General features: G+C 39.2%; 1 protein-coding gene across 5 annotated transcripts in view; it reads left to right on the top strand.

The window, feature by feature from the left end:
- Positions 1-3,764: 3,764 nt before the first annotated feature.
- Positions 3,765-22,187, top strand: part of Pnisr (PNN interacting serine and arginine rich protein) — a 48,840-nt gene continuing 30,417 nt past the window's right edge. For 2 of the 5 annotated variants that reach the window (XR_009058410.1, XM_057790342.1), the window contains exons 1-7: positions 3,765-3,874; positions 11,498-11,596; positions 13,275-13,463; positions 15,193-15,416; positions 17,157-17,328; positions 18,481-18,671; positions 21,198-21,335. Coding sequence is in view for 4 of the 5 variants with exons in the window: in XM_057790342.1 (XP_057646325.1) it covers positions 11,509-11,596; positions 13,275-13,463; positions 15,193-15,416; positions 17,157-17,328; positions 18,481-18,671; positions 21,198-21,335 (1,002 nt within the window). In the remaining variant the exon portion in view is untranslated. The other 3 variants (XM_057790343.1, XM_057790344.1, XM_057790345.1) reach the window with 3 other exon arrangements.

Below are 22,187 nucleotides of genomic sequence, written 5' to 3'. Positions count from 1 at the left end.
GCGTGCGCCACCATCGCCCGGCTAGCTTTAGTTTTTTAATGAGTAATTTTTATATCTTAATTTAACCCATTTTTATTAATCTGTGTATTGCCATATGGCAGTGGCTTGCGGGGTAAAATTTTGCACATCTATCTCTGGCGGCTGATCCATGGCATCTCTCTGACTCCGATTTCTTCCTCCCAGAATTCAGTTCTGTCTTCTCCACCTACCTAAGTTCTGCCCTATCAGGCCAAGGCAATTTCTTTATTCATTAACCAATACAAGCAACACACAGAGGGGACTTCAGACCATGTATGCATGTGGATCTTGTGTGTGCCTGGTGCCCATGGAACATGGAAGAAGATGTCAGAGCTAGATCTGGAGTTATAGATGGTTGTGAGCAGTCATGAGGGGTACTGAGAACTGATTCCCCCATCCTCTGCCAGAGAAACAAGTGCTCTTAACTATTGAGCCATCTCTCTGGCCCCTCTTATTTTTTGTGTATGTGTGTGGATATGTGTGGTTGTGTATGCATCTGTGCACACGTGAAGGGAAAAAACATTCTTGAGCATTCTTCAGGTGCCCCTCTACCTTTGTGTTTGAGACAGGGTCTCTTACTGATGTAGAACTCAGTGAGATCTGCCCATCACTCCCAGTGCTGGGATTACAAATTCATACCACATACTTACTTTTTTTAAAAGCATTGATTCTAGGGATCAAACTCAAGTTAATTGTCTCACTTTACCAATGAATGATGGTTATCTTCCCAGAGGCATAAAAAAAACAAAAATAACTTAATCTTCTTTTTATTTATTTTGTTTTGTTTGTTTTTCCCAAGGCAGGGTTTCTCTGTGTAATAGCTCTGGCTGTCCTAGAGTTCACTTTGTAGAGCTGGCTGTCCTCAAACTCACTGAGATCCACCTGACTCTGCCACTAAGTGCTAGGATTAAAGGCATGCGCCACCACTGACCATTAGCAACTTAATCTTACAGTTCCCTGTTAATCATTAACGCAGATTGTCAGGTAATACCGACAAGATGCTTGTACTTGATAATTACAGTACACAATCACCAGATTACAGATCTTGTATGTGACAGCTGCTTAGACCTTTAACACAACAGCACATATTCTAATAAACTAGTGCTTGAAATCACACACGGGAGAAATGTCTGGCAAGGTGTGCCTGTCATCCCAGCACTCTTGGCGAGACAAGAGGATTATGAATTTCAGCGCAGCTGGGACTACATAGTGAGACCCAGTCTTAAAAGCATTCATATTAAATCAAATCAAAATCAACACACAGACACAGGAACGTGTCTGTTTTCTCCATCAGGTTGTATTATTATGGAAACCCTAGACAAGAGTACTTAGGAAAAGGAAAGGAACTGTGAAACTCATTTTCTATTCTGATATAGCAATGGCTCAGAGTATTAGACTGACAAGGAGCAAAATGAGGAGGCATTTAATAATCTCTTTGGCTATCCAAAATGATTAGCTGATACTAGACTAGTGTCATTAGTCAAAATATTCTATCACGTGACAATCTAAGTTTTTCTATGTGTTAAGTTATATGCTAGGTAGGCCCTCGGAGGGCAAAAGTTCTCACCCAAACATTGGTTTCAGTTTTATTAGGGAAATAGCAAATGATTACAAGGTGATTATAGGGGGCAGGAATTTATGATAGCCTTGCTAATCTAATCAGATTTCATTGAGAAAATCTACTTCTCTGGTCAGAATGAGGTGAGAGGAACCACAGTGATACATGATTTTAGTTCCAGCAACGGGGCTGGGGGCAAGTGGATCTCTGTGGCTTTTGAGGCTGGTCTATACGTAGTGAGTTCCAGGACAGCCAGGGTCACATACAGAGACCCTGTTTCCAAAAATCAAAATAAATAAATAAACAAATGAAAAAATAGAATGCCTCTTGGTAAATAAACTTGCAAAATACAGATTAACACAGAGGTAACTGTGATGTTGTATATATGTTTTACTTTTGTTCCATAAAGTGAATTTTTAAACATTACATTGCATTAGCTGGGTGAATGCTTTTAATTCCAACACTTGGGAGGCAGAAGCAGATGGTTCCCTGAGTTCGAGGCCAACCTCGGCTGAGGAATATTAGTTATGCTAAGTGGAAACGAAGAGTCAACTACAGCTTTATTTTAAATCTAGTACTAACCTCATGAACTCACATCATAATATTGTCAGGTGGTTGGTAGTTTTCTTCATAGAACTCCCCCACTTCAATTATATATTGAGGCCAGAAAGTGTTTATCTAGGAGGACTTTAATAATACAGGCTACTCTTGGGTTTCAAATGCTTAACAATGACAGAATTTCTTGCAAAGGCCATCTCTAGTCTCACATCTACCTATATTTTCTTTACCCAGCCAACTACAGTCTTCTTTCTACAGTAATTTCATGTTTCTTGTGCACAATTCCCAACTCAAAGACTTAGATTTTTAGTGTATTTTGTGGATCCAAAAAAGCAAAATAAATACATCTCTCACCTTAAAGGGAATAAGAGCTTATTGTGGAGCTATATTTGAATGCCCATGGCCCAGGGAATGGAGATTTGGGTTCTACCAAATTCTAGGTATAACATGGAAGTAGTTTCATGACATTTTATAGTTCTAAAGAACAAAGACAGCCATAAATCAAGTCAAGCTTAAAATACATTGGTGTACATCACCGAGAAAGTTCCAAGATGGGAGACATCTTTACAAGGCTGAAGATACTACCTGATAACATTTTTAGTTGTTGAGTTGGTTCTTGAGTTAGTTGACTAGGAGTCAGCTGAGTTGAAAGGTTCCAAAAGATTTTTATCTATTAGTCACAGAATGTTAGATCCAACGTAAACATTGGACAGGAGGGGCTATTCACTGTGCGAAGCTAGGCCCAGAACAGGCAATTAGCCAGCCTCCTGGACCTGTATGTAACATTCCAATCTCTCCACATTACTGCAGCGCTAATCAATCTTTGCAGACACAGCCTCCTTTCTGAAATTGCTTCACAACTCTTTCTTCAGGCACACTTAAATTTCTTGAAAGGCATTTCCGAAAGTTTAGGTTAAAAATACTCTATTTCTAAGCATTCTGGTTTCTTTTGTAACGAAACTGGTAGGCTGGAAAATTGACATTTTAGATATATGAACACTGTTCACGCTAAAACTTCTTTTACCTCTTTTCGGAAGGCCACCTTGTAGTTGAGGTGAAAAGGACCCTGTAGGAACTGCTTCCCAGTTACTTTTAGTAGCTGACCGAAGTTGAACTGAGTGAGAAAAAGTTCCCACGAGGGGGCGCGATGTTAGGAGGTTAACAAAGAGACCTAGGCAAACTCCCTGCTTCCAGAACTCAGTGGGATTCCAGCCTGATGCCAGCTTGTCTGAAGTGGGCCTGGCACAATTTCAAGTTGGCTGGGTTTGACTTTGGGGTCCCTCCATGGTCTGAAAGTGGAGAAGCGAATTCAACATCTTTCCTTAAGCAGAAATGTTCGCAGGAGAGGACAGACTTTCTATTGGAGGGTCTCCTTGCTAAAGTTAAGAACTTCAAGGCGCCCTTTGTACGGAACACTAAATTCTCGGCTCTGTGCTGGCTGTGCAGATGAAAATGTGTCGGGTATGACGCAGGCTTAATACACGAATATTCAGCGCAGAAATCGAGGAGGGTTTGCCCATAAAAAAAATGGCGCGGATGCGTCAAGCCGGTATAATCACATGCTCACAAGCCGGGCTGTGGGCACGTACGACTTCAGACGAAAAGCGGATGTTATTATTCACTTCCGGGTGAGCCCTCTCCGGCGCCATCTTGTCTTGTTCATGAAGAAGTAGAAGCATCGAAAGGGTTGGAGAGAATTACAGGAACGGTGGCGACAGCGGTATTCCGGAATCGGAGCGGGTAAGCGTTGAGCACTTTACACGGAGGCTCTCGCCGGACAATTAAGAGCCTCCCGGTTGCTGTGGCGAAGGTAGCGAGACTTAAGCAGGCTGCGTACGCTGCTTGGCGCGACCGCCGGAACCTCATTCCGAGAAGCCTCGGTGCCCGCCTGAGCTCGCCAATGGGAGCGCCGCTCTCGCCGAAGAAATGAGTGTTTTTGGTGAAAGAGAGTGTTCACGATCGCTTCTTGGAACTGAGCGTTTTCTCCGAGAAGGCAGGGGACTAATTGTTGGGCTCCTGACCGGCCGTTAAGCACTGCGCGTGCGCAGTGCAAACACTTGCAAGGGCCAGCAGCGCAGAGGGGCGGAGGAGGCGGGGGCCGGGACCTGGAACTTCTCCTCGGCGACTCCGGACTACGCAGGCCCGGGGAAGGCGGCTGCGTCTTGTTAAAGTATCGTTTTGTTGCCTAGCTTGCTTTTGTGTTTTTACCCAGTGGTGGGTATTTTGTGTTAAGCATCACACAGGAGGCTAACAGTATCCTGTGTTTCAGTTATTTCCTTTTTGTGGATCATGCTATCGAAGAAAATTGGGCCTTTGAGCAGATTTGGACTGTGCTTGATTAAATTAATAGTCTAAATCTTTAATATTTCACTAATCTTTTCTTTTCTTGACCCTAAATAAAACAAAATAGTATTGAGATCTCTTGAGTACAGCAAGGCAAAACTAAACCAGATTTTATTTGTGTATTTTTTTTTTTTGAGCACCAAGAGAGGATGTAGTAAATGAGTTCTAGGATGTGTGTGTGTGTGTTTATGTATGTATATATCTACATATATCTATATATCCTTTCTTTTTCTTTTCTGGAACTCGCTCTGCAGACCAGGCTGGCCCCGAACTCACAGAGATCAGTCTGTCTCTGCCTCTCTAGTGCTGGGATTAAAGGCGTGCAGAACCGCCGGCTAGGATCTTCTTAAGAGGCATTATTTAAAACATATGTAAACTTTATATTTTAGGAAATTTCTTTTGCATTTTATGGCCCTGACTGCCTTGGAACCCAGAGATCCACTTGTCTTTGCTTTGGAATGCTGGGATTAAAGGCATTTAGCGCCACACCAAGCCTTAGAATTAACTGTCGAAAAACTGAGCAGATAGTTCATAACCACCCCCAGCTGTTACATTTCCCTCAGCATCATATGCTTGCATGAAACTTTTGTTAGAATTTGGAACAGTGTCGCCGGGCGGTGGTGGCGCACGCCTTTAATCCCAGCACTTGGGAGGCAGAGGTAGGCGGATCTCTGAGTTCGAGACCAGCCTGGTCTACAAGAGCTAGTTCCAGGACAGGCTCCAAAGTCACAGAAAAACCCTGTCTTGAAAAACCAAAAAAAAAAAAAAAAGAATTTGGAACAGTGTTGCTACGTTATTAACTTATGGCTTACTCCTGTATTCTTAGTTTAAAAAATCTCTAAAAACATTAAAAACAATAAGGGTTTTGTTTGTTTGTTTTTGTTTGTTTGTGTGTGGAGAGGGTATCTGTGGAGGCCTGAAGAGAGTGTCAGAACCCCTGGCATTGGGGTTACAGATGGCTGCCATGTGGGTGCTGGGAACTGAACCTAGTTTCTTCTCTGCAAGAGCAGCCAGTGCTCTTAACTGCTAAGGCATTTTTCTAGCCACTATATATTTTTTAAAAGAAAGGTTATTATTTTATGTCTGGATGTCAGTATTATGTTTTGTTATCAAATTCTGCTTTTGACCATTGCTGAGTCTTTCCGATGTCTACTGTTCCCCTCCAGTTCTTTATTTGATTCTTTCATTTCTTTGTTACTCTGTCACTAAGGCTGGTCTGAAATGCTCAGCAATCCTCCTGCCTCAGCTTCTTGAATGTTGAGATTACAGATATGTGCTACCACAGAGCTTTTTTTTTTTTTTTTTTTTTTTTTTTTTATTTCAGTTGGGGCAAGGACAGGGTCTTATAGCCTCCAACTCAAAATCTTCTTGCCTTTGCTTCTTTACCTCCTTAGTGATAAGATCACAAAATTGCCAGCTATAAACGGCTGTAGCACATTACATTTTAATTAAATTTTAATTATTGTCACACAGTCTATAAGTGACTTTTGTAAATATTAGTGATCATCATTTGAACAAGTCACTTTAGGAAACTCAAAACAGTTGAAGGGCTTTTTTTCCTTTTAAGATTTATTTTTATATGTGTCTGCACTAGTGCACAAATGTCATACATGCGTGTATCTGGTTGTGTCTGTGTGTGTATGTGCATATTAGTGTGAGTCTCTGTGGAGGTCAGAAGATGATGGGTTCCCTGGATCTGGAATTTCAGGAAGCAGAAGTTGGTTCATGTGTGCTGGGATTGAACTTGGGTCCTCTGTAAGAGTAACCAGCACTTCTTTAACCACTGAGCTGTTTCTTCAGCTCTGGGTTTTGTTTGTTTTGTTTGTTTTTCACTTGCAGTTCTAATAGTAAAGAAAGAATAAATGATGATTGTTCTGGTTGTTAGTATTTGCGGGTCACTGTAGCAGATTACTAGGCGGCTTAAAAATAACTGAAATATACTTGTTCATGGTTCTAAAGGGAAAAAGAGTGAAAGCAAAGTTTGAGAGGCGTCTTCCTTGCTTCTGGATGGCACCTGTCTTTCTGTTCCTTAGCTTGTAAACTTGTCCAGTCTTTGGCATTGTAGGCACAGGACATTTCTCCATATGGATGCTTATGTCTGTCCTCACTAGGGATTTGATTAGTTCTTACCCTAATCAAATGTGACCTCATCCTAAATTGACTACTGTATCTGCCCAGACTGGGTTTCCCAATAAGGAAAGATATCACGGATTAGGACTTCAGCCTGTCTTTGGGAAGACTCCAGGTTGGTCCATAATTGGTGATAGTGTTTTCCAGCAGTGTGATACTTTTGATGATCAGATGCAATCCTTGGTTAGTAGCTTTTCTCTTCTTCCCAGATTAAAGTTGTTGTTGTTGTTGTTGTTGTTTTTTTTAAGACATCACAATTAACTTGTCCCTGTGAAGGGAAATATTGTCAACAAAGTCTTGTTGCATGAATCATCAGTAGTCAGACTTTTCCAAACTTGATAATCTATGAAAATAATTCTAAAAGGAGACTGAATAAGTGGATTCAATCTTTTAAAAGAATAGTTGCATTTATTTTATTTTTGTATGATTGTGAGTATATGTGTGGACACATGCACCATGACATTTTTTGGAGATCAGAGGGCTGCTTGCAGGAATTGGGTCTCATTTAGCATCACGTGGGTTTCAGGGATTAAATTCAGGCAGGTTGCCAGGCTGGGTGGGAAGTGCCTGTACCTACTGAGCCATCTCATGGCTCTCAGAATTTTTTCCCTCTAGGGGGATATGAGGGTGTTGGGGCTGATTATATAGGCCTTACATAAGCGGACAGGTTTCACTACTTAGCTGTAGTCCCTAGGCAATAGAAATCAAACTGTGATATTAAAGAAATAAATAGTAATATTAAAATGTACTTTTCATGGTTAAAGTTATGAAGTTATGTATTTAGCGGGTAACGTAAATGAATGAGTAAAACACCTAACCGTTTAGTATAGTCAATTTGGACACGTGGTGATGTTGTAATAAGAGCGGCGGGGCTGTGTCCCCGGCACCCGGCCGCCCGCATGGCTTAGCTTATGCCCCGAAATAATTACAGGGAAACTGTATTCTTTTAATCACTGCCTGGCCCATTAGTTCCAGCCTCTTATTGGCTAGCTCTTACATGTTGATCTAACCCATTTCTAATATTCTGTGTAGCACCATGAGCTGGCTTACCAGGGAAGATCTTAACCTGCGTCTGTCTGGAGTGGGAGAATCATGGCGACTCCTGACTCGGCTTCTTTCTCCCAGCATTCTGTCTGTTTACTCCACCCACCTAAGGGCTGGCCTATAAATGGGCCAAGGCAGTTTCTTTATTAAATGAAAGTAACTCCTCCATCATGGTGAGGCTGACCTTGAACTCAGAGATTTGTCCCCTTAGTACTGGCTCCCATACCTGGCATCATAATCTTTGTGCTTTGACTCTTGTTTGTAAGGAGTCATAGTATTCTGTTTTAGAGGTTTATATTTGTCCTTTAGGATAAAGATTTTATGGTGAACATGAAGAAATAGAGGATAGGGCTTCGAATTTTTGTCATCAAATCAGTCTTGCTCTTTTGTTAAGTAATTGGTTAGTAAGTGTTGTGCTGGCTTAAAACATACAAAAGTGTGTACTACATGCTTGATTGGTTCATTCTGTTTTTCTAATCAAGCTTTTGCCTAAATTCTGTTCATTTTGCTTATTTTTCTCTAGACTCCATTGGTTTCTTTTTCTTTCTTTCTTTCTTTTTTTTGTTTTGTTTTTTTTTTTGGTTTTTCGAGACAGGGTTTCTCTGTGGTTTTGGAGCCTGTCCTGGAACTAGCTCTTGTAGACTAGGCTGGTCTCGAACTCACAGAGATCCGCCTGCCTCTGCCTCCCGAGTGCTGGGATTAAAGGCGTGCGCCACCACCGCCCAGCTTCCATTGGTTTCTTGAGATAGAGATTCCTTGTGTAACTCTGGCTGTTCTGGAACTAGCTTTGTAGACAAGTCTGGCTCACAGAGATCAACCTGTCTCTGCCTCCCAAGTGTGGGATTAAAGGTGCCACTACCTCCTGGCTTTCTATAGACTTTTGAGTGAAATCAAAGTTAACTTTTTATGACCAGCAAGTTATCCCCTTAGAATTAGATTTCTAAATTTTTTCTATAGCCTCTAAGAAAATGAACAAAGGCTCCGTGGTGTATCTTCTGTCTAGGTGACTTCTGCGTGATTTTTTTACTTCCTGTATAAGTCTTTATGGATTGTGCGTCTCACTTTCCCTTGATTCCTTTTGTCTTAAAGTTTATATATTTCTAAAATGTATACATTCATACACACAATAAAATAGTCTAAAGAATACAAAAGGTATGAAGTAGAAGTTCCCTGTTAACTTTTTTCTTGCTTCCTTGAACTTTGAGGAATCTTATATACATGCTATAATATGACAAACAAGAAGCTTCAAGTGGTAGTTTTCATGCTGTAATTTTCTTTCATTGAGTTTGTGTGTCAGTACATGTCAGTGTATAAAGCTCTTCTCATTTTAATTGCTAAGTAGAGTCCATTTTAATTTATTTACCTTTAGTTAAATTTCACTAAAAGTACATGTTTACCAGTAGAACATTTGCCAAGATTTTTAAAGTAGTTTTCTTGTGAATATATTCATCCATGGTTGGGGCCTCTGAAAGGGGTTTGCTAGACCAGAAGGCTATGTTTATAATTTTACTAATGCTGGATTGTTTTCAAAAAAGACCCAGGTAGTTGATGGGCAGCCTTTACCTCATTCAATAGTTATTTGAAACTAAATCAGGATTCTTTTGGTTTTGTTAAAACATTTTAGCTGGGGGCTGGAAGAATGGTTTGGAGGTCAAGAACACTGGCTTTTCTTCCAGAATACAGAGGTTCAATTCCCAGCACCCACATGACAGCTCCTAACTGTCTGTAACTCTGGTTCCTGGGGATCTGTCAGCCTCACACAGACATACATGTAGACAAAACACCAAAGTAAAAATAAATAAATAATTAAAAGAAAACATTTTAGGGCTGGAGGGATGGCTCAGAGGTTAAGAGCACTGGCTGCTCTTCCAGAGGTCCTGAGTTCAATTCCCAGCAACCACATGGTGGCTCACAGCCGTCTATGATGAGATCTGGTGCTCTCTTCTGGTGTGCAGGCATATATGCAGGTAGAATGCTGTATACACAATAAATAAATCTTTAAAAAAAAAAAAAAGAAAAGAAAACATTTTAGTGACTCCTGATACTTGGACTTTTCTTATCATCTTTGCTCCTCTGCCCCATATTTTACATTGATTTTTCTCAATCTAAATCATCAAACACCATTCCTGAATAGTACTGTGTGTGTGTGTGTGTGTGTACATGTGTACATGTGTGCATGCACACAGGTACTGGGATCAACTCAGGAGGTCAGGCCTGGCAATACATCTCCTTACCTACAGAGCCGTCTTGGTGGCCTCTGTTACTGTTTCTAAAGATTTATTTTTATTTATTTTTAGATGTTTTTATTTTATGTGTATGGATGTTTTTCATGCATGTACTTATGTGTGCCACTTGTGTGCCCATAGATGTCAGAAGAAGGCTCTAGATCCTCTGGAGCTGGAATTAGGGATAATTGTGAACCGAGGGAAGAGCAACAAGTGCTCCTAGCTGCTAAGCCATCTCTGCAGCCCCTAAAAATTTTGAAATTATGTGTTAGGTATGTATCTATGGGTGTGTGTAGCTGTTCTTTGAGGTCAGCGGTGTCAGAGCTCTGGAGCTGGAATTAAAGGTGATTTATGAGCACACTCCATGTGGGTGCTGGAACCAAACATGGCTTCTCTGCGAGATCAGTTTGCACTCCTCACTACTGAACCATTTCTAGCCCTCGTTGCTAGTGTTTTTAATGGGTGGGTGTGGTAGGGTGCAGGGGCATGGTTTGAGACAGGGTCTCATTGTGTGGTTCTGGTTGGCCTAGAGCTCACAAATACCATCATTTTTCGACTTTCTGAATGCTGGGGTTAAAGATGTGTTCTACCACCAAGCAGTGGTGGTGCACGCCTTTAATCCCAGCATCTGTGAGGCAGAGGCAGGAGATCTCAGTGAGTTTGAGGGCAGCCTGGTCTACAAGAGCTAGTTCCAGGACAGCCAGGGCTGTTAATACAGAGAAACCCTGTCTCGGAAAAACAACAACAAAAGTGTTCCACCATGCTCAATTTGTTATTGGTTCTTGAACAGAGTTAGTTATACAGTGTTTGATAAAGTATTTTATATATATATAGGACTTGTAGGAATTACATGCTTTATGAGTTTTCAGGCTTGTTTACAGAAAAGTGAGTGGTATAAGGATCTGCCATCCCCTTACTCATAACTTAGAGTACCCCGCCTTCTTTCCATGATGGGTCTTAGAAACTGTCTTACATTCTGACTTTGTCTGATTACTGTTTCTAATACTGTTTTATGTCATTCTTGAATTCCTAATAATTTTTTTTGTGTTGGAAGCTCAGTTCATTAAACTTCTGTTGTGAGATGATTTAGTGCTTTAGGGAATATAATACTAGATATTGTAAATCATGTCTTATGTGGGTGACACTGGAAGTCTTTGAATTATAATTTCATTAACTTACGAAGTTTTCTTAATCAATTATTAGATTTGCTATTATGTGTTTATTGTTATTATTTGCTGTAATACAAGAACAAGTTTTCTTCATTGCTACAACTATTTGTTACTATTTTAAAGGAGCTTGGGGATTGAATGAATCACTTTATAATTAAAATAATTGGATTTCTAGAGATATTGGGAAATTATGTATACACACATTATATAATTATATATTTGCCTTTGAGCATGGCTGATTAAAACTGTACTTTTAACTAAACTCTGATACTAGCATTAACTTAAACTTTTCTGTTCTTGCTTTTCAACCTAAATCTAGTCATCTCTGGCAATATTTTGAATAGGGTTATAGCTCTTTCATCGCTTAGAAATATCATCATGCAATTTCTGTTGTATAAATTTTGAAAATGTAAAAAGTCCCAGCTTTAACTGTGCTTGCTTTGTTTAAGTAGAGACTTGAAGGATGTGGGATCAAGGAGGACAACCTTGGCAGCAATGGCCCTTGAACCAGCAACAGTGGATGCAGTCATTTCAGCACCAGCAGGATCCAAGTAAGGAAAATACTCCATTTGGAATCGGGTAGGGGTGGACATTTGGAAGTGGGATATAGATGATCACATTCGCATTGGCTTATTGAATCCTTCATGGAAAGAGCTAGCTGTGCAGTCTAGTAGTGAGTGCACTCCTGCTGTTGGCTCTCTTTTAGTACTCTTTGATCTGTAGGTCTTTTGTGGGGCCTGCTACTCATTTCCCAAATAAATCATGCACAGAGGTTTATTATTACTTATAAATGCCTGGCCTTAGCTTCTCTTATTTCTAGCAGCTTAACTTAAATTAGTCTGACTACATTTGCCTCTGGGCTTTTTCCTTTTCTTGTGTATATTGTACTTTCACCCTTACTCAGTGGCTGGCTGCACCTTGCCTCTAGCATCCTCCTCTCCTCGTTCTCTTGCTCATCTTTTCCTTCTTCCAGATTTCTCTCCTTATTTATTCTCTCTGCCTGCCAGCTGCACCTATCCTTTCTCCTGTCTTACTATTGGCGGTTCAGCTCTTTATTAGACCATCAGTTGTTGCAGACAAAGAATCCCAGCTTCACAGAGTTAAATGCAGCACAAACAAAAGCAGCACATTTTTACATTGTTAAACAAATATTCCACAGCATAAACAAATATAACCCACCTTAAAGTAATATTTTACAGCACATTGTTCTTAAAAATGCTTTCTTGAAGTACAGAAAGTTTTGTGACAGTTTTACATTTTTAAACTGATAGCGTTTTAACACTTAACTTAGTAATGGCTAATTTTGTTTCATCATGTGTTTTTTTTTTTTTTTAATTTGAAATTTTCTTAGGGAGATATTTTTTCTTTTTTTGAGCAGCCTTATAATGTAGTACAGACTGGACTAGAATGTTCTATATAGCCCAGGCTAGCCTCAGACTCACAGTGCTCCTATTTCCACCTCTCAAGTTTTAGATTACACACACACACACACACACACACACACACACACACACACACACACATATATAACATCCAGCTTGTTTTTTTCGTTTAAATAGCTATGTAGCATTTTTAATTTATTATTATTATCATTATTATTATTATTATTATTATTATTATTATTATTATTATTATATGTTCATTGGTGTGAACGTCAAATGCCCTGGAACTGGAGTTACAGACAGTTGTGAGCTGCCATGTGGGTGCTGGGAATTGAACTCAGGACCTCTGGAAGAGCAGCCAGTGCTCTTAACCGCTGAGCCATCTCCAGCCCGCTATGTAGCATTTTAATGTAGGATTTTATTCTAATATAAACCAATAATGATAGCAACAGCAAGACTTCTGTATTTTTTGTTGTTCTTGTTTAAACCTTTCCAGGCTTAAAAGAGTTCATGTGAATGGTCCACTTAGCCTCAGAAGGCAGAGAGGGATCAATTATTCACTAAGCAGACTGGCTATGGAGACTAGTATTATCAGGGAACTCTGGGTTTGATTGAGATACCCTCCCTCAAAGAATAGTGTGGATGAGATAAAGGAAGAGATTACCATCGAACCTCCAAATGTACATAAATCCATACACATGTGGATATACATACATGTTTACCATACAAATATATATATATATGAAAAGAAGAAAAATAATGGAATATTGCAATGCTTGTTTTACATAGATGTGCTATTCTTTTAACTTCTTCATTCTGAATGCTAAGTTCTGTTAATTTACTTTAGGCCAGATTGACTGGGCTGCTTTGGCCCAAGCTTGGATTGCACAAAGAGAAGCTTCAGGACAGCAAAGCATCGTAGAACAGCCACCAGGAATGATGCCAAATGGACAGGATATGCCTACAATGGAATCTGGTCCAAATAATCATGGGAATTTTCAAGGGGATTCAAACTTTAACAGAATGTGGCAACCAGGTTTGTTATTTATGTTTCCAAATTTTAGGATGTTTTAGAATAAAATGAGGATTAGTAGTATATTGTTTTCCTTGTTTACTTCTATGGCTTCTTGAAATTAATGGTCTTTAAAAAATAGACTTGTCAAAATTTGATTTTGACATTTTTGTGGTTAAATTATTTTGTACACAGTCTGCTGGCATTGTGGCACTCAGTTTGATTTTTTTCTTGGTTCTTCATTCCTAGGCTGACAGGGGCTGGGAACACTCTGGAAACTTCACTTGGCATCTAGGGAAAAGAGAGCACTCTTTGTCTCTCTCTTGCAACCTCTGGCCTTTTCAGAAGCAGCACTGGCAGAGTAAAACATGTCTAGCCTCTAATTACAGAAAAGTTGTGCCACTGTGTGACAAACAAGCCTGTCGGCTATCTCTGCTCCCATCGCCCACCCACCTTCCTCCTCTCCCCTTTTTCAGATAGTCATGATTTTCCATAAGTTTTTGGCTGTTTGGTTTTATTTATTTTTTTAAGCTTCACAGTATAATTTAGATTCCTTAATGCTAATTCAGTTTTCTATGATTGTGTTAATATTTTTAATAACCACATCACACTATTTGTAGAGATTTCACATTTGAATATCCTGCTGAGAAAATCATAGCCTCCGTTTGCTATTATTTATTAATTTTTAAAATGTATTTATTTATTATGTGTGTTGGTGTTTTACCTGCAAGTATGTCTGTATCCCCTGTACTAGATCCCCTGGAAATAGAGTTACAGACAGTTGTGAGCTGCCATGTGGGTGCTGGGAATTGAACCCAGGTCCTCTGGAAGAACAGCCAATGCTCTTAACCACTGAACCATAACTTCAGCCCTTCACTTATTATTTCTGTTATTAACTGGTGAGAATAGAAAACATAGGATATATTTTCAACGTTATTTTTAAAAGAGAAACAAATATTCTCATTTTTGATATTGTGAGATGGTTGATTTTTTGTCTTCTAAAAGGCTAAATTTTCCCAATTTTGAAAATGTTTTAGTTCTCAAGTTAAAGTTTACTCATTCTGGCATCTTTGATTCTCCTTTCACTCCTGCTACATTTAGTTTGACCTTAATGCTTTTTTTTTTTTTTTTGTGACACTAGAAACTTACTAACCTTGGTGCCTCAGTTTCCCCTTCTAAAACAGATGATACCAGAATTTCTCCCTACCTCACAGGGTTGTTGTGAGGATAAATGATGTATTCATAAAAAAGGCGTAATATAAAATTTGAAGTATTTTTATATTGTTGCCATTGAACAGTAACTGAGCAGTTGATCCACAAGTTGCTTTGGAATTTGTTAAATTTGTTAAAAATACTTTTTGGAGCTGAGTGTGGTCTCACGTGCCTCTAGTTCCACTACTAGAAAGGCAGAGGCAGAAGGGGCTCATGTTTAACTCCTGTCTTGGCTATGTAGAAAGTCCCAGATTAGCTTGGTCTGCATAGCAGGATTCTTGTCTCAAATATCAAAACAATAGTAACGTTGGGCATTTTGTTTAGAGTGTGAATTAGAATGGAGTTAACTTATTTGAATTATGTATGAGATAAGTGTTTCATTCGTTGCTTATTTTTAAGATAATACAAAAGGAATTTGACAAAAATGTCATAAATTGCTTTTTAAAATCTGTTGTTTCTGTAGCTTTCTTGAGATCTTAAAAATTGTATTGATTTTGTTATAACTGCCTGTTGAATGTCTTTATGCCTAAATCCTGAATAGAATGGGGAATGCATCAGCAACCCCCACACCCCCCTCCAGATCAGCCATGGATGCCACCAACACCAGGCCCAATGGACATTGTTCCTCCTTCTGAAGACAGCAACAGTCAGGACAGTGGGGAATTTGCCCCTGACAACAGACATATGTTTAACCAGAACAATCACAACTTTGGTGGACCACCCGATAATTTTGCAGTGGGGCCGGTGAACCAGTTTGACTATCAGGTGAAAGATATTTTGTTACTTTACTATCATAGACATGCACGTAACTCATTCTTTGGAAATGTCTTGTCAAGAATTCCTAAGATGTGTGTCATTTTCAGGATTGTACGAATAAGTACATAAACAGTGTCAGAATTTATCAGCGTTTATCAAAATACTAGATTTTTAGTTTATTAGGAAAATGGTACAAGCAAATAGGGAAAAATTAGGATACAGTGAAAAGTGTATAAGTGCAAATAGTTATATGATGTCTTCCCGTTTCAGTATGATATGCTTAAATGTTATAGTTGAGTACATTTTATGTTAATAGATTATGAGTGAGACACAAAGCACAGTGAACGTAGATTATTCCTAACTGCCATGTCTTCTGTGTAGAATTATTATTGTTTCTCTCGGTGTTTTTTTTCCCATTTATAGAACATATTAATGGAATTGTGTTCATGGCTTCCTCTGTGACATTCAGCTCATTTCTAGGGACGTAGAACTCTATGGAGAATAGTGTTATTGTATGGGCTTTATTTTCTTAATCTACTTTGCTAGGGTCTACCCTTAAGAATCTAAATGTCAACATTAGATTGTGGCGTACGCCTTTAATCCCAGCACTTGGGAGTCAGAGCAGGTGATCTCATGTTAGTTCGAGGCCAGCCTGGTCTACAGAACTAGTTCCAGGACAGCCAGGGCTACACAAAGAAACCTTGTCTCAAAAAACAAACAAAACGTTTAGATGTCATTGTGACAAAACACGTTTTTATGTACTACACTGTCAAAATAAAAAAAAAATTTAAGAACTGCATATTTAAGCATTAATTGTAAGGTGAATTTGATTATATGTTCACCTTGAGATGGTAGTCCTCTCATTAATGCATGATTAGATTCACTCTTGGAATTCATGTGTGACAAGCTTTGCTCCATTATGAAGGGATGTAGTGACAGGAGCCCCGTTCTCACATGTGACAGTTTTTGCTCTGTTATGAGTGGATGTAGTTACAGGAGCCCTAGTTGAGCCTGATGAAGCCTGTGTGAGCAAGACTGAGCCTGTTGGCAACTTTCTCCTAAAAGGCCTCTCTAAAAGTAGCAGAGCTTCGAAATAGTCATTTACTGTAATAGATAATTCAGTATGATTTGGGGGTTATAAAATCAAATCTTGCACCACTTTAGAAACAGCCTGAATTCACTAGCAGTGGGAAGTTGAAATTGACAACAGCATCAACAACAGAATTATATGTAGCTTTTGGTTAAATAAAATTGACTAAGTGTGGTGGTGCCTCCTGTCACCCCAGCGCCTACCTGTGAGACTCTTTGAGTTTCAGACCAGTCTTGGGCACATTTCAAGTTCAAAGCTAGCCAGGGCTGTATAGCGAGAGCTTTCCTTTGAGAGAGGGGGTCGGGGAAGAAGAATGTTGAGGTCTTTGTGGTGATAGGGTGTATAAATGAATTTAGACTGCAAAGGTTCATATACATAAATAGAACTGTGTATGTGTACACGTGCCTTTCTGTAGTAAATAATCTATAAGCTGGGTTATAGAAAGCTATTTGTATTTGCATAGGCAGAAAATCTTTATCTTTCCCGAGAAAAATAAGCTTAGGTTCTTGGGGCTACAGAAATACTGTTGGATGTTAGAACCATGGAATTCTTGGATTTGCTGCACACATGGATTTCTACTGTCCCATTTCATAACACGTGTGTGTCCCAGAGGGTATATGTACTAAAGTGAAGAAAATTAAAATGCAATACTCTTTCAGCATGGGGCTGCTTTTGGTCCACCGCAAGGTGGATTTCATCCTCCTTATTGGCAACCAGGACCTCCAGGACCTCCAGCACCTGCACAGAACCGAAGAGAGCGGCCACCATCATTCAGGGACCGGCAACGTTCACCAATTGCTCTTCCTGTGAAGCAGGAGCCTCCACAAATTGGTAGCTATTTAAATATGTCCCGTGAACCACACTAGCATGATAATTTTATCACTGTAAAAACCTTGTTTTTGGTTTCCTAAGTTGTTCTGGTATCTCTTTAATGTGGTAGAAATAATGATATTTAAAAGCCCTGTCATAGTCACGAATCTGAAACAAAACGAGAGAGCTACTGATCTAAATGTAAAAAGCATTGCATAGTTTTGGTTTTTTTCAAATTATTTGCCTTAAATAGTAGTTTGTAATTAAAAGTGTAAATTTTTTTTTTTTTTTTTGGTTTTTCGAGACAGGGTTTCTCTGTGGTTTTGGAGCCTGTCCTGGAACTAGCTCTTGTAGACCAGGCTGGTCTCGAACTCACAGAGATCCGCCTGCCTCTGCCTCCCGAGTGCTGGGATTAAAGGCGTGCGCCACCACCGCCCGGCAAAAGTGTAAATTTTTGCCAACTTTCGGAGTTGATAGTTCAGTGTTCTCTGCCTTGGGTCTCCTTCCAGTCTTAGTTATGAGATACATTTCTGTCACATTGGTTTCCTTTAACTATTTACTTCCTATGAGTATTTTAACAACAACAAAATCAATTTTAAATTACCATTAACGTTAGTAATGACAAGTTATATATTTAAACCACATTTTATATCGAAAGTTTCAAATCACCTACCATTTAATGGGCCAGGAAATAGAACTTTTAACACCTTAAGAAGATTCTAACTTACTGCTTTTTAAATTTAACTAGATGAATTCTTAGTATGAAAATGGACTATATCTTTGTCTGACTCTGGTCTCTTGTCGTATTTAAGCAAGCAGCTCAGTGTAAGAATTTGGGTCAGAATTAGCCTTCATCACTGGCTTTTTGACCCTGAGCAAACACTTGGCTTTATCTCATTGAACTTTAATCTCCTCAGCTACAAAAGAGATTGAACAATAGTAGTGATCTCAGGGCTTTTGCATGCCTTACATGAGGTGACACTTTAATACGCTCTTGTGCTCTGGCAGAAAGCTTTAGAGCGTGCTCCCTCCTGCTATTCAAAGGAATAGCTCTTAAAGCACAGCATTAAAGGAATTTTATATGGGCCATTGCAATTATAGAAGCTCAAAACTTTATTCGATTATTAGAGTTTTACTTAACTGACTTGTGAATTTTTTCCTTATTTGAAACAGATGCCGTAAAACGCAGGACTCTTCCAGCCTGGATTCGTGAAGGCCTTGAGAAAATGGAACGTGAAAAGCAGAAGAAATTAGAGAAAGAAAGAATGGAACAGCAGCGTTCACAATTGTCAAAAAAAGAAAAGAAGGCCACAGAAGATGCTGAAGGAGGAGATGGCCCTCGTTTACCTCAGAGAAGTAAATTTGTAAGTGGATCCTGACATGAAACTGATAATTTTGATTATGTGAAAAGTGGCCTAAGCCTTCAGAAATATATTCATTTTCTTGAATATTTTTGGGACAAGTATATTGAGGTTTGGAGTTTGTTGTTGATGTTATTTTGTGTTTGTTTCACTGAGATAGGATCTTGTTATTTAGCCCAGGGTGGCCTCAAACACTTCCATTGACTGCTCTTGAACTCACTACCCTTCAGTTTCCCAAGTGCAAGGATTATATGCGTGTGCCATTATGTCTAGTGGGGTTTATATTTTACATGTATGTTGTTGAGGGTAGGTGAAAGAAAAAAGGGAGGAGGCAATAAGTTTTTTAAAAGTTTATCCTGTAAGGATATCCCCTGTAATTCTGGTTAGGTTTTATGTTAATGTACAATTTTATATTTTCTTTATTATGGTGCAGCCAGCTCCCTAACAGTGGGTCATACAAAACAAAACAGTGTTAAATAGCATAGAGAAATGTACCTTTGAATAGCTTTTTAATGCATATGTTTTAATTGATGATTTAGGCAGATAATTCATACATTTTTTCCCCCCTGAGACAGGGTTTCTCTGTGTAACAGCTCTAGCTGTCCTGGAACTTGCTTTGTGGACCAGGCTGGCCTTGAACCCACAGAGATCTGCCTGTCTGTGCCTCCTGAGTGCTGGAATTAAAGATGTGCACCGCTGTCTGATCTTAATACATATAACTGAGCCTTTAGTAGTTTTCATCTTTTTTGGCAGTTAAAGGGCTTTACATCCTTTTAATATTTATTCATCGGTTATGTGGCATGAGTGGCTATCTAATTTTTCTGTTCTTTAGTGATTCCTGGTATGACAGCCAAATCTGGACCCGTGTATATGTGAGGAAATGAACTGTCATCTCAAGGCTGATTACTGCCTCGGGAATAAGAGCCAGATAACTACATTGTGCTCACTTTTGTTTTGTTTATAAACATCATAAATTTAATTTTTTCAAAATACCCACGCCAAAGCTTTTGTTCTGAATGTTATGAAAGCAAGAAATGTCAGGAAAGGGGGAAATAGCCCTGTGTTCTCGGTTGGTTGGTTGGTTTTGGTTTGATTATTGTCATCTTTTTTTAGAGCAGAGGGTTTCAATTTTCCTAATGCTGTGACCCTTTAATACAATTCCTTATGTTATGTTGATCCCAGCTATAAAATTATTTTTGTTGTTACTTCATAACTGTAATTTTGCTACTGTTAAGATAATAATGCTAAATATCTGTATTTTCCAATGATCTTAGATGACCCCTGCTTGGTCCCTGAAGGGGTTGCTATCCACAGGTTCAGAACCAGTTTTAGAGATTGTTTTTCCTTTGTCTTCCTATATATGTTGGGTTTGTGTTGCATAAGTTTTCTCTGGTCCGTATACTACAGATTAGATGATCATTTAGACTGTCATCTGCCTTTTAACTTAGTACAGTATAGTTGCTAAGAGTGACCATATGGTTTCTTGGTATTAAAATCACATAGAGACAATTTCTCAATCTGAAATAGACCTGATTTCTTATCTGTCAAAAAGATGTAATTTAGGTGGAACAGTGACTTAGTGGTGAAGAGCACTGTTTGCTCTTCCAGGAAACCCAAGTTGGATTCCGAGTATCCACATGGCAACCCAATCATCTATAACTCCAGCCCCAGGAGAACCAGTGCCTTCTTCTGACCTCTACGGGCACATAAAGGCACAAGACCCATACAACACATAGTATAAAAATGAACTTTTTTTTTTTTTTTTAAAGACTTTCGTAATTTAAAAAAAGAGAAAGAACTCAGTTTCAGGCACAGCAAGCTGAGATTTTTGGATCTGGCCAGAGATTTATTATTATTAAATCTTGTTAAGTAAATAAAAGTTGGTTAGTTATATAGTACTGTAAAAATGAAACTGTGGTTTATTTATCCAAAGTTCTACCAGCCATTTGTTTCAGGAAGACATTCACTGAACTAATCATCTCTGCATATGATGCAGTCCTTATTATTTACAAAATAGGTCAAAGTTCATAATGGAGAAACCAATTGAAATGAAAAGTAACTGCTTTTCATAGACCTTTTTTATAGTCAGGCATGGTGGCACATACTTTTAATTAATCCCAGCACTCAGGAGGCAGAGGCAGGCAGATCTCTGTGAGTTCAAGGCCAGCCTGGTCTATAGCCAGGGATACACAGAGAAATTCTGTCTCGAAAAAGTAACAACAAAGGCCAGACTTGTTATAATCTTAATCCCTAGGTCACACTTTGAATTGCTCTCAGTATTTCCAGGGATGAGACTGGATCATGAGTCTGAAGCTGGTTTCTCAAGGGGGAAAAATGTTGAAAAAGAACAGCAATTAATGTAATTTAAAGAGGCTGAGGGTAAACGTCGGCAATAGGCTGCATTTGTAGCTCTTTAAGACTAACGCCAAAAGAGAATAGAATCAGTAATTTAGGAAGCAGCTGCTCTTAGTTTGCCTGCTCAGCTTTATATTACAGTGATAAATCTGTGTTCTCATGCTGCTTTCATAGGATAGTGATGAAGAAGATGAAGATGCTGAAAACACCGAGGCTGTGAGCAGTGGGAAAGTCACTAGAAGTCCATCTCCAGCTCCTCCAGAAGAGCACAGTGAGCCGGAGATGACCGAAGAAGAGAAGGAGTATCAGATGGTAAGTGCTGCTTCCTACCATGTGCATATTTGTTTACAGTAAACTGTTGAGAAGTCTGAAGCAATTGTGAAGTGCTTATTTGGGTCTGGATGTGCTAGGTAAAGCATGTGTAAAGAGTGCTGATATTACTCCCCAGTACCTCTCTGACCCTCTAAAAATACAAACCCACACACTATATAAAGTAGTTATTAACTCTCTTTTTTTAATAACAGTTTTTTGAAATTATAATCTCATTCTTTACTTCCTTTCTTTCTCCAAGTATACGTCATTTGCTCTCATATTTATGACATTTTTTTCTTAATTGTCCTCTTTCTCTCTCTCTCTCTCTCTGTCTGTCTCTCTGTCACACACACACACACATACGCACACACACACACACTCCTAAGTGTGTAATAAAACTGCTTAGTCCTAATAATGTTACCTGTATGAACGTGATCTCAGGGCTAACCACTTGGTATTGGGTAACTAAATTGAACAAGACTCAGAGGACCTGCACTGGATCTGACCTGAAAGCCTCCTCTCTGAGGACTAGCTTTCATGGTACCAAAAGACCGAGCAAGTTTCCAAGGGAGGGGAGCAACCAATGTTCTACCCAGCTTTGACACCTGTGCACAAAAACAGTGACATGACAAAATAATCCTAATGATATGGTGGTGGCGTAGATACCTTGATGGTGTCCAGCCCATTGGACTTAGGGCCCACTCAGCAAGAGGGCAACATGCCTGGTGCTGAGAACCTAGTCGAATACCTGGAGCTATTGAAGTCATGGATCTTGGGTGAGAACCTACAGCTGCTACTTTACTAAAGCAGCATAACCTCTAACAGCATTCTATGTACTTATCCTTATGCCTG

This window comes from Chionomys nivalis, chromosome 16 (assembly GCF_950005125.1).
Source record: "Chionomys nivalis chromosome 16, mChiNiv1.1, whole genome shotgun sequence".
NCBI classification, from domain to species: Eukaryota; Metazoa; Chordata; class Mammalia; order Rodentia; family Cricetidae; genus Chionomys; species Chionomys nivalis.
The sequence above is the reverse complement of the archived record's forward strand: the minus strand, read 5'-3'. Positions and strand labels throughout refer to the sequence as shown.